We start from the raw sequence: 13,418 nt of genomic DNA on the forward strand, positions 1-13,418 counted from the left end.
GTTTTAGTTTCATATTTATCTGCGACAGGCTTAGATCAGCCAAAACCAATATAAATCACACTCTGCAAAATATTGTCATCAAAAATACCCCTAAAAATCTGGATTTTGATCTAAAAATAATCGCACATCCCTAGCTAATAATGTTTCGAAAATATGGTGGCACTTTGTAATAGCGCTGAATGGTCAAGGATTTTACAGCTCTACATAATTTCTCTTGAACTATTAGTCTTTATGTATCTAAAACAAGCAAATACAATCTTTTTATTATTATTATGGATTGCTTGCAGTATCACTTTGACATCTGGACTGGGTAAATATCCAATAATACTATACAAAATAAAGCAATAAACATCTGTCAGATAAAATACACATACAAATGATTGGCTTTTATTTTCAACAAAATCTTTTTTTTTTTTCCAGTGAAATGTCAGATATTAAAATAACTAACATATAAAACATATTGAGGCTTGTTGGGTTTTCAGAAATATGACTTAAAGCAGATACTTTTATTATCCCATTTTTTCTAAAAAAAAAAAAAAAAAAAAAGCCGAGTTCTCAGAGTACAAGACATTCTTTGACCTTGGCTTTTGTCTCCTTTACCGCGACTGCATATTTACAAAATAATGTCTTGTTCTTAAGGTGTCATTTGATTGGCCTCTTCAGGTGTAACGTCTTGTGATAAGAGCTCAGAGAACAGAGCAGGCAGCCAATACTGCGGCTCCCCGGCAGCTTGAGAGTCCAGCCATGCTAAACCTTCTTTCAGCAGGTGATCCTGAAAAACAGATGATTTGAATTAGAGCTGCACGGTTGTTTGATTAAAGATTGCAGACTCAGAGACATCAGTTGACATGCACTGTAAGAATGCTGGGTTCCACTTAATTCCTTCATGTCTCAATGCAAATTGGTTAAGTTAACTGTTAGTTTTACAAACTTAAGTGGGTTGAACATCAAACAATTAAGTTTAACTCAAGAATTGTTTTGATTCGGCTCATTTTAAGTAGTTTAAGCAGCAAATAATTTTTTGGAGGGTATATAGTTATAAAACATTCTTTGTGTTTAGTATTTTCTACAAACATTATTAATTCTGTGTTACAAACATTCAAACTGCCACAGAAGTTTTGGAATAGTGGTTTATAATTCTGATAAAAACATTGATATTGATAGTGATATTTATAGTAATAATTAAATTCACAATTCGACAGCAACTAATGTAACCAAATATATTCGTCAATTAAAATATTCAAGAGATTCTCTAAAAATGATGAATCATACGGTGGCAGAGAGAGCTTTGCATGCAGCAATATAAGAAAACACATAGACTTACAAAAAACACTAGCAAATTAAGAAAAGATCTTATCTGTAAGACAACACACATGCTGCAAATCTTCACAATGCAAACACATTTTGTAAAAAAAAGCGCTTTGCATTTCCACACAATGCAAACAAATTCATAAAACGTGCTGCATTTTCTCACAACACAACGTAAGTTTTTCAAGGGGTTTATGGTTACGGTTATTTAGGCTAATAAACTAATTGGGACATTAAAACAAACAAACAAAAAACTCACCTTTCAAAGATGACCTAAAACTTCACTGAGCAATAGTCATGGCACAGCTGCATCCATAACGTTTTTGGGTCCCCTTGAAACCTTTCCGTTGTTTTCCAGTCTTTTTGTGTTGTGAGAAAATGCAGTGTATTTTTGTAAAATGTTTGTGTTGTGAAAAAATGCAGCACATTTTATTAATTTGTTTGCATTGTGTGAAAATGCTGCACGATTTTAAAAAATGTGTTTGGGTTTTGAGGATTTGCAGCACGTGTGCCGTCAAACAGATGAAGATCTTTTCTTAATTTGCTGAACGTTTTCTTAAATTGCAGCACACTAAGCTCTCTCACAGTCACCGTAGAATCATCTAGTAGTGAAACTAAGTTTTAATGGGTGAGTTATCGAATCATTGATTTTACAAAAATAAGAATATACTATTAATATACATAAATCTCATTTGAAGCAAATAAAATGTTTTCAGAACCTCAAGTAAATGACTAGTTTTGTCATCTCATAAGCATCTATCCAGAATAGTGGAAGAATCATGATCTCAGTTTTAAAACAATCTAATTGTGATTGTCAGTTAATCCAGAATCATGCAGCTCTAACATAAAATGCGTTTATTTTTTTTTGTTTGTCTTGAAAACTTACAAGAACATGACAGGCCCGCTCTTTCTCCCACTTGAGGCTCTCTCTGATTTCACTCACTGTCACGTAACCCTTTTTCTGTAAAACATGGAAAAGAAAATCACAGAGACTTTAAGGTTTTAGACTGTGTGTGTGTGTGTGTGTGTGTGCGTGCGTGTGTTTATGTGCGTGCGTGTGTGTGCTACTGATTACTTCTGCCAGCTGAAGGACCACAGTGTGATCCATGTTGAGCTCTGCTGGGACAGACTGCACTAGATATGTGCCACCAACAGGAATCATCCCAAAGCCGTTGCCCATTGCCTTCAGCTTTTTGATGGCCCGCACCAGATCATCCCTTAATGAGTGGTAAGAGAATTCATGTATTTAGATTAGCTAAAGAACAGTAGAAAAACAGGCATTTAGATCAAATTAGGTTCATTGATAGTAAGCATATGTTTCAAATGACATTTGAAGAAAGCTTTGTGTGTAACTGTGTGCCCCTGTGTCATTTGTTTGATCATTATTTCCACTCAAAATGCTTATGATGATGTCATTCATTTTGGTAAACAAAAAGATCATTTTTTATAAATACATTTTGCCCATTTTTTAGGCATAATTATCATTCAGAGTAAGAAGAACATACTCTGACCTGTTCCTATTAAAACAATAATATGACACCATTCTAAATTTTATAATATTAGTACTAGTGGCAAGTTGAAAGACGACAAATGGGGTCTTTTAATGTCATCAATGTTGATCTCAATACACTTGACTATAATTATTTGTATATAAACTATTGCTACCCTGAATTACAGTTACACTTTAGTGGGAATTTTCTGTAAATCTACGTAAAAATATGCAATACATTTTATGTATTAATACATATTAGTTTTGATCCATAAAACCTCCTCTTTCTTTGACCCATGTGGTTGAAAAAGAAACTCACTGGCTCACATCTTGTGCAAACTTCCCTCTTCCTTTCAAGACACGATGGTGAAGTTCATCTAATGTGATGAGACCTGCAGAAAAAAAAGTCATATTTATTGGTTATATTTATACTTATAAAAGTCATATTTATTGTTATACATCATTTTAACAATAAAAAGGTTTTAAGGTTTACAAGATTTTTTTGCCAAACATCAGGCATCTGCCTTTGAATGCAAGATAAAGATGATGTATGTTATGAGCTAATTATGAGGCAGGGTTTTTCCCAGTTGCATTAACTTCTGTTTTTGATCATTTAAAACACTTCCTCAAAAAGTTATGATTTCAGTTATGACAAACACATTGCAGAAATATTTATGCATTATTATTTTTTGTGGATCTTACATTTTCAACTTTAGATGAAAATATAGCTATTGTCATTTTAATTAAACATATGTGATTGTTGAATACCTTGAGGGACTAATCAGAATTAGGAGAAAGATGCATCACAGTTCAACTTTTATTGTCACACTAGAGCTTGTCTTTTGATAATAGTGATTATAATAATAAATGTGTTATCATTTATACATTATGAACTTCCAAAACTTACCACCATTCCTGTGTTTTAGAGCTAAACAGACTTCAATGATCTGTACGCCGAGCTCATAGTAGAAATCACCAACTCCAAGCATTTCAGACCAAAATCCCTTCCCAGCTGCACACATACAGAGAAGAATACAGTTAGTAAAGTTTAATTATTTGAAAGTATAATTAATTATAACTTAATTATAACTTTTTTTATTTACTTCTGACTTTAATGATGTATACTCATTCACAAAGATTTTAAACATTTTAGTTTTAAAAATAAATATTTAAAGGCTGAATTTCTTCTCAGTAGTGACTGTTGGGATATAAAAATAACCTATGTATTAAGAATCACTGTTATATAACTAAAAATTATAAGTTATTATGATTACAAATAATTTGGATTATACATAAATTGAAAGCCATATACACACACACACATTCTATATATATATATATATATATATATATATATATATATATATATATATATATATATATATATATATAAAAATAACTGATTTAATACAGTATGTACAGTATGGTCATATGAAATCTGTATAAATTATTATATTACGTTTATACAATATATTATTATTAAATTAACAAGTGTAGTTAAGTATGCTTAAAAAATTCACACAGCTTTTGCATGAGCACAAATTACACCTTATTATTAAATCATAAAATGTGAGCCTGGACCTCAAAAAAAGTTTTATTTGTGGGAATAGTTAAAAAACATTGTATGAGTCAAAATTATACCTTTCCTTTTTATGTGCAAAATTGTTATAATATGAAGTAAAGATGCATGGCTAAGAACTTCATCTGGACATCTTTAGAGGTGATTTTCTCAATATTTAGAAAACACATTTTACTGGACAGTCCTGCTTTTATTGATTCCAAAAGACTTTTTTATGAAATGAACTCTCTTTGGGATATTTTTTTAACAAAATGACACTAGGATTTATTTATTTTTTTCTTATCAAGTATTAACACTAAAAATCTTATTTAACTTGTGTATTCATTTGTTTGTTGTTCTTATTTGTTTATTTATTATTGAAATGTTCTTTCCATGAAAATGGCCTTGGTTGCTGACATGACAATAATCAAAAAATACATTATACATCTCAATATTTAGAGATTTTCTATTATATTTATTGTTTTTGAATCCTCAGATTCACAAGTAGTAGTATCTTGACTAAATGTGGTTCTAGCTTTCAGCTGATAGATATACATTACATTTCAATTACCAACAATTTCCACCGATTACCTTTTTCAGCCAGGGTGACAAATCTATTTGGGCCTAAATGGAAACTCTGACAAAACATTGGAACACTTTGACAAACACTTACATGCAAGAGGATCAACCCCTATAGTGGCGCACATCTCCTGGAACTGCACTCTGAACTGTGAGCTTTTACGGATTTCTTGTTTATGTTTGCTGGCAAACTCCTCCAAATGGGTCTTAAACGTGTCCAGTTGTTTCGACATCTGCCAGAAGAACACACACGCACGCACGGACACACACGGTCTGATGAAAATGGGCTCATTCCGTGTTGTTTCGCATTTATGAGGTGTCATTTAAATTCGCTGTCAGGGTTTACCTGTGCGATCTGATCCTCAGCCAGGACACTTCCTCTCTCTTTATACTTTGCCTGTGACAGTAAGTAAAACAAGTCAGCTAACTTAGGTGAATATGTCAATTTTTAATATTATAAATTTGTCGGAAATGCAGTCATTGTACTGTACCTCAGCGAGTTTCTTTTTGGCTATCGCCCCAGCTCCCACTCCTCTTCTGTGCATGATGGCTAAATAAGAAAGTCTCAAATACTACACTACAACAGCGAGGATGTATTATTTCCCTGTGCCCTGATACAACTCTTGTAATTGACTTCCCAGTCAGCTAAACAGCGCGCGAACTACATACAGACACATTGAGACCGAACATGACAAACTAATCTAACGTTATATCATAAAACGACACCGAATAGAGTTGATATCTTTCATTTACGCTGCTTTTTAAATCAGTTTCCAACAATCCAGAAAGAAAACATCCACAGAGGTGTGTTATTTCTTCTGGACTCCAGAAGAAGAAGACTCTGGAGTCCAGTGTCGTCACTAATGTTTTGGTGAATATACTCGATGACACCACCAAGCGGACTGGAGAGCAACTAACAAATCAAGCGACAGACTGTTGACAAACCTGGTCAAGGTATTGGTAAAGACAAGGCTATAATCTTATTTGCGTCTAGTCCTTATATTTTAACTACTTTTTTACTTTATTCAGCTATTTTCTATGAGGTAGGTTACTAGTAATTATTCGTTGGCTTAGCTAACATTAGTAGTACTAGTAGTGGCTTACTTCAGGGGGCTGTTCCAGAAAGCAGGTTATGTGACATACCCGGGTAAGTTTGAGAGTATGTAGGTGGATAACCTCAACTTTGGTTCCAAAATCGGAGGTAACTTCTGGGTATGTTAAGTAGCCATAGCAACTTACTCTCTGAAGATAACCTGCTCCAGAGCAGGTTATGTTCAGAGAGTAAGTTGCTATGTTTTAGAGTTTGTCTGTTTTAGAGAGTTTACTGAGCATTGCATGCTCTTTTGATGGGAATATTTATGGATATGGACACACAAATACAAGTTTTTTCGTTGTGAGAGGGTTATAAGTGCATAGTTTTTTTCATAACCAAATTCATAATGTCAATGTATTTAACAAACCTTTTTGAAATCAAATGTGACAAACCCCGGGTCTGCGCTTACCATAAAAAACATTCAGTGCAGCTCTTTGTATTCGCGTCAGGGCATTTTAGGCAACTGTACAATGTGGCAGTATGACCACCTGTACAGTATGCCTGGCACTGAACTGTTTTTTACACTTTCGTACAGTTCCTTGGTCATAAATCACTGCGTATCATTACACAGAAGATTCAGAGCACGGCAATAGAGTAGTGGACAGTGCGTCGATAAAGAACAACGGAGCGCACAACGGAGTGAGTTCGAATCTCACATAAAGATTGTGTGTTTTTTCTCTCCTTTTGCACCCTCACATTTCTGTATAATATTATAAGTGGCAGCTTTGTCTTTTGTAGGAAAATATATCTATAATTTAAGATGTAGGACGTCGTTCTTATATATATATACATTCACGCACACACACCTACATTTTTTAATATAATATTTTTTTCAGGGTTTCTAAATGCTATTGTGTGCATTAATTGCAGCCGATTTTAAAGCTCCATCAGTCACTAAAGGACACTGATAATATAAAATTTGTCCAAAGTATAAGTGTGCAGGTACAACTTAATTTTCTATCCTTAATCTTTTGATGTTTCAACTATTAAACTCATTACTGCTTCCACTTACCAGCTCATCACACACCCCACCTCATCACTATGTTGAGGTCAAATGGCTGATTGTCAGGAAATAATGATTCAAGTGTTTAATACAAATATAGTAAAAAAAAAAAAAAAACTATAAAGCAAATGTTGCTTAACACAATGTTTATTTTTATTATATTTGTATTATACAATAGAATCATAGGCACTACATTGTTACTTGCTGGAGGACAAAAGATACCCTTTTCTGCCTTATACGATGACACGTACCTGCAGCCTGACCCAGAGGAAATCTCAGTGACCCAAGCAGACAAAACAGATGGAAGAGTGCTAAAAAAATATTATTAGTCAAAAAACTATGTTTAATTAAATAGTTTGGTCTGTTCATTTCTTCATTTCCTGAAATAAAATGAATGATTTTGTACACTGCTTTACACACGCACCTTTAAACGTGTAACATATTTTTCATATACATTTCTCACCTTAAGTTGATGCTCATGTGACTTTATATTTGAAGATGGACCTTATACAGCTACTTTAGAATTTAAATATGTAGATAAAAGATTTTGTGATCCAAGAGTAATATTCAAATATGAAAAAGTGCAGAAAATTCTTACACTGCTTGTTAGTTGAGGCAGAAGGAACTTCGTCTGCATGCAAAATAAAAAGAACCTAAAGCTATCTGACAACAATCACTTACAACAGTGACAGAGTGTGTGGTTTAAGTCAAAAACTCAACCACTGAAAAGCCTTTATTATAGGACACAGCAGTTAGACAGGCCTCTTTCTATTAGCTGCATGTCAGAAAGCATATTCTAGAGTGTTAAATAAAGAGCTCCAGTAATTAAATATTACCTTTAATAATAATGTTTCTGTGTTTAATGACTTTGGACAGAGTTCTAGCTCCAGAAAGATTACAATTTCTATAAGCCTTATTTGTCAATACACATATTGTGGCCTTAAGAAATTAATGGAAGGAAAATTAAATGCATGAATGGTTACACAACATACTCAAAAAGGATGTTAAAGAGTAGTTTAATTTATCATTACAATAAAATGGAGGGTGGCATGTGTAATTTAATGAACTAATACATTTTCTTATTATTTATTTTTTATTTTCTTATCTATTTCTTATTCTATATTTCTTTCCTTCGTTGAAGCAGATGTGTAATCTCTGTGTTTAAAACCTCCAGCTTCGACTCTGTAAAGTGCGTTGCCCTTTTTTTCTTACCGTGACTTTCTATGGTGACTCGTGAATTCGGCGATCTACTGAAAATGCCTTCAGGTGTGTGCCGTGCACGCGCATTAACCCGCGGTTATCTTCAGGAGGTTGATTTAACTAACTCTTGTCACCTGTTTTGGAACCAACATACTCGCGGTAAGCAGGTTTTGGGTAAATCAACCGAGAGTTTAGGTTTTAGCAGATGGTAAGTTAACCCAGCTTTCTGGAATACCCCCCAGTACTTAGGCTACTAGTGTTTGTTTATAAAGTATACTGGCACTTAACACTGCTTAATCATTAGATTAGTATTACTGGTACCTAATAAATATAGTCTAGATTTTATAACATACTAGTATTTATTTATCAGATTTTGTACTATTAGACAATTATTTATTAGATTTAGATACTGGGTGGTAAGGTGGCTTATTGATTAGGACTGTCGCCTCACAGGAGGAAGGTGATTTCAGCTAGAGGCATTTCTGTGTAGAGTTTATGTTCTGGTACTGCTGTTTTCCCCACAGTTCATTGACATGCGGTATAGCTGATTTTCATTCATTCATTTATTTTCTTTTTCGGCTTAGTCCCTTTATTAATCCGGGGTCACCACAGCGGTATGAACCACCTTCTTATCCAGCAGGTTTTTACACAGTGGATGCCCTTCCAGCCGCAACGCATTTCTTGGAAACATCCACACACATTCATTCACACTCATACACTACGGACAATTTAGCCTATCCAATTCACCTGTACCGCATGTCATTTGACTGTAGGGGAAACTGGAGCACCCGACAGAAACCCACACAAACGCAGGGAGAACATGCAAACTCCACACAGAAACGCAAACTGACCCGGCTGAGGCTTGAACCAGCGACCTTCTTGCTGTGAGGTGACAACACTATCTACTGCGCCACTGTGTTGCCATAGCTGATTTAGGTAATTGATCTTAATTTGTAGAAGTGTGTGTGTGAATTTGAGTGTGTGGATATTTCCCAGCACGAGTTAGTGTACTCTCAGTATTGGGTTGTGTCAGGAAGGATATTTTAAGTTTAACAAGTTTGTAATTTATTCTGCTTTGGCGATCAGGGACTAAGCTGAAAAACAGTGAGTGGTTAGCTATTAGTGTAGGGCAATGAAGACCCATGTATGTTAACTTATACAGTCATAGAAGTTCTTAGAATAACCGCCTGTAACACTCCTGGGTTTTTTCACTGTCGTACACAACAGCATTTATCCAATAGATACTAGGAAACATTTTTAAGATATTATAAGTTTGAAATTGTACTATGATTTTTTTTTTCATTTAATATATATTTTTTTATTATTGAGATGAGACTGTTGAAGTTTTGATTATTAAAACAAATATTTAAATTAAAGACGTCTAATCATAGATTTAAATTAAATAGACATTTTAGTTCCTAAATTTATATAAGTTTATATCACTGTATTCATTTGTGTTTTAGTTGAGTTAATTTTAAGTTACACTAAATAAAACTATAAAATATTGTGCCAAAAAGACTAAATAAAAAAAATGGATTATTTTATATTGCATTTTCGTTCATTCAATGTTTATTTAGTTAAACAATTTTTATTTGAAATGTTATTTAAAATATGACGTAATCCCTTTTCTTTTTTGCTTTAATTAACTATAATAACCCTGTTTCCTATAGTGTCTATCCTAAATTAATCCCAAGCATTTACTGCAAGGTTTATACATTAGGCGCTGTTGTTTAATATTTAAATTATACATCCCGAGAAAACAGTTTTTCTAAAGCCTGTAAATAACATTTTCATATTAATATCATGAAACAGTGCAGCGTTTGTAATAGTAAAGAAGCACAAATCACACTTTATGGCTTTTAAAAGCAATTTAATTATGATTTACATTCTAGATACATAACAAGACACTTGACTAATGATTTAAAAGTATCTGCTCTACATTCCTCAAGAGTTTCAGTCTGACCTTCAAATTGCACTTAAAAAGTGTGTCCTTTCATGCATTATTGATTCCTGTGGGTAAAAAAAAGAGAGAATTTGTACTTGCAATTTAAGCTGCATGATATTAGTTAATTGCACTTGCAGAAGTCAACATACTTGAAAGTGTCGCCTTTACTTTGAATCCACATTACAAACTCCTTCTTCAGCAGATCATTGAAGATGTGAGATTCTGGATCTTCAGTCAGAGCCGGTCTAGAAATAAGCATCAGATGGACATCAGAGCTTTACTTTTTGTGTTCTACTAAATATATATGAACTGCTGCTCATTAACTCAAACTCACTCGCTCTTCTTCTCTCTCTGATTCAGCAGAAAGTTCACAAAGTTTTTCTGAACCATCGAGTCCACGATTTTGCTAATGTCGCTGGCAATAGTTGATTCAGCATATCGGCGACTGAGCTTCTGGATGTCCTTTGGTGAGCTATGGATTATACTTTAACAAAACAAGCAAATCAAATAAATGTCAGAAATATTCTCTCAGAGATGTTCTTTGATATATTCCTGATATTATAGGTCAGTTATAATTTTGATATTATTTTATGTTGGTCAAAAGAAGGTTCTTTTAACATTAGGTAAAAAATAATATGTATAGTCATTATATATTTACCATGTTTTAAAGAAGGTACCCACTAAAGTCTCAATCAGTGTAACAGTATAGGTTATATACCAAACAAATCTAATTCATTCATTCATTCATTCATTTTCTTTTTGGCTTAGTCCCTTTATTAATCAGGGGTTGCCACAGTGGAATGAACCACCAGCTTTTCCAGCTTATGTTTTACGCAGATGCCCTTCCAGCTGCAACCCATCACTGGGAAACACCCATACACACTGATTCACACACACACACACACACTCATACACTATGACAGTTTAGCTCATCTAAATCACCTATAGCGAATGTCTTTAGACTTGTGGGGGTACCCGGAGCACCCGAAGGAAACCAATGCAAACACGGGGAGAACATGCAAACTCCACACAGAAATGCCACCTGAACCTGCCGAGGCTTGAACCAGCGACCTTCTTGCTATGAGGTGACAGAACTACATACTGCGGCACCGCACCATCCACAAATCTAATTCTACATATGTAAACAAATAATTTTAGAATCTTTCAATACAAAAGTTATTAGTAATCACATTTTTCATAATATATTAATTTACTTTAAGTACAGGTCAGAATAAATGTGTTGTTTAATGTTACGATGAATTATGATGGAACATGATGTTTTCAGCATTTTGACATTTTAACTTCATGAATGTTATTTGGAGCATTATCCACACACTTTACCTGGATTTTATATGAATTTTTGTATATGTAACATATATTTTTTACATTTTATTTTATGCAACAAAATGCAATTTACAACACTTTCCTAACTTCAACACTAAATATTTAGGCATTATGACGATGCATTTGTTATTTATTAATCATTGTTAACAAAATTAATAACAATTTCAGCTGGACTTTATTACTTCATCTTAGCTCAGCCTATTTAATGCTATGAAATATACTATACTATAATACTAAAAGTTAAATTTGAATTGAATAATGTACATTAAAATTAGTTTCCATTACTGGGTTGCGGCTGGAAGGACATCCGCAGCATAAAATATACAGTATGCTGGAATAGTTGGTGGTTCATTCCTCTGTGGCAACCTCTGATAAATAATGGACTAAGCTGAAGGAAAATGAATGAATGTATTGAAATGAGATGAATGTGAATCTAGGCTAAAATAATAAATCCTTTGATTTATAACAGCATGTTAATTTCTACTGATTAATCAATGGAATCTTTGCCCAAAAGGCTGATGCATTTCAAACAGTAACCATTTTGCATTTGATCATCAGCAGTTATACCTAAAGTGATAGTTCACCCAAAAGTAAAAATTGTCACCATTTACTCTTCACTACTCTTCACTTGTTCCAAATCTGTTAAACTTTTTCTTCTATTGAACACATAAAAAAAAGATATTTTGAGGAACGTTGAAAACCTCCACTGACTTCCACAGTTTTTCTGTATATCAATGGTTACTGGTTTCCAAAATTCTTCAAACTATCTTCTTTTGTGTTCAACAGAAAAAAGAAATTCATATTAAGGTTTGGGACTAAGGGCAAGTACGTTTTTATTTTTGGTGAACTATCCTTTTAATTATTATCTTACCTGCTATCAAGTGGCTGGGATCCTGCGGATGACCAGACACTTCCAAGGCAAATCAAAACCAGCGCAAACATCGCAGCCTTCATTTTTTTCCCTCCCCGTAATACTTCAAATGAGAGAGAAAAAATACTGAACGAATCCAACAACTGAAAAGCTGAATGCAAATGTCTTTAGACGTACCTTTTCTGCTTCAGAGGGACCTGGGTCTGCTCTTAAACTGGTGTATGACTCTCCAGAAATCTGAATGCCTCTTTTATACAGTGTGGTTGACATTAACTTATTTCCACATCATCAAAATAATTCATAACAAACGCAACACGTTGAAATAAAAGCTGATAAGACTGCTTTTTCTTACAGGCCTTAGGTGTCAAATCTATTTACACTCTTTGTGTTTTGTACTGGAAAAAGCACATAGTGGTGGAACTGAAAATATAGAAATGGGGCCATTAAACTATTAGTTTTTAAAGGCAAACAAGTGAAATCTGAGCAGTATAATGGCTGGTGTAAAATGTTTCCAAGCTAATTATTATTTTAAGTAAAGTAAACAGATTATATGTTTCCTAAAAGGTTCTTATGTCCCCGTGGAAAAAATGAATAGTGCTGATTGATTAGCAGTCATTAAAGGAAAGAGAAGTGAAAATGTCTATACGCTTACAGTATGAAGGCAATATTTGATTGGAAACCCATTTAATCATATTCTGTGCATATATAAAAGGGTCAGCAAAACTTTGATGCCATGCCAAATTGGATTTACAAAAACGTAGGATGTCGTAATGTAAAAATGATAAAACAGGGATAGTTCACAACAAAAAGAACATTTAAGTCATTCGAAACCTATATTTATTTTCTTCATATATACATGAAATAATGTGTTTTAATATGAAATAATATATTTATTTAATATAATGTGCAAAAATAATATATAAAAATATATAAAAGGAAGCCAATTGCAGTTTTGTCTAAGATACTTTAGTATTATTTTGTGTTCAACATAAGAAAGAAACTCAAAGTTTGAAACAAGAGTAGTTAAA

At 33.4% G+C, this 13,418-nt stretch overlaps 2 protein-coding genes across 2 annotated transcripts; both read right to left on the bottom strand.

Moving 5' to 3' along the window:
- Positions 1 to 408: 408 nt before the first annotated feature.
- Positions 409 to 5,734, bottom strand: snf8 (SNF8 subunit of ESCRT-II). The gene is given in 8 exon segments (NM_001007412.1): positions 409 to 772; positions 2,195 to 2,269; positions 2,384 to 2,525; positions 3,117 to 3,189; positions 3,705 to 3,809; positions 5,029 to 5,167; positions 5,281 to 5,331; positions 5,426 to 5,734. Coding segments are annotated over 8 exon segments (777 nt in total). The 5' UTR covers positions 5,480 to 5,734; the 3' UTR covers positions 409 to 634.
- Positions 5,735 to 10,084: 4,350 nt separating this feature from the next.
- Positions 10,085 to 12,613, bottom strand: gip (gastric inhibitory polypeptide). The gene is given in 5 exon segments (NM_001080059.1): positions 10,085 to 10,240; positions 10,325 to 10,420; positions 10,510 to 10,659; positions 12,391 to 12,493; positions 12,568 to 12,613. Coding segments are annotated over 4 exon segments (339 nt in total). The 5' UTR covers positions 12,474 to 12,493; positions 12,568 to 12,613; the 3' UTR covers positions 10,085 to 10,230.
- Between the last annotated feature and the right edge of the window lie 805 nt (positions 12,614 to 13,418).

This window comes from Danio rerio, chromosome 12 (assembly GCF_049306965.1).
Source record: "Danio rerio strain Tuebingen ecotype United States chromosome 12, GRCz12tu, whole genome shotgun sequence".
Classification (NCBI taxonomy): Eukaryota; Metazoa; Chordata; class Actinopteri; order Cypriniformes; family Danionidae; genus Danio; species Danio rerio.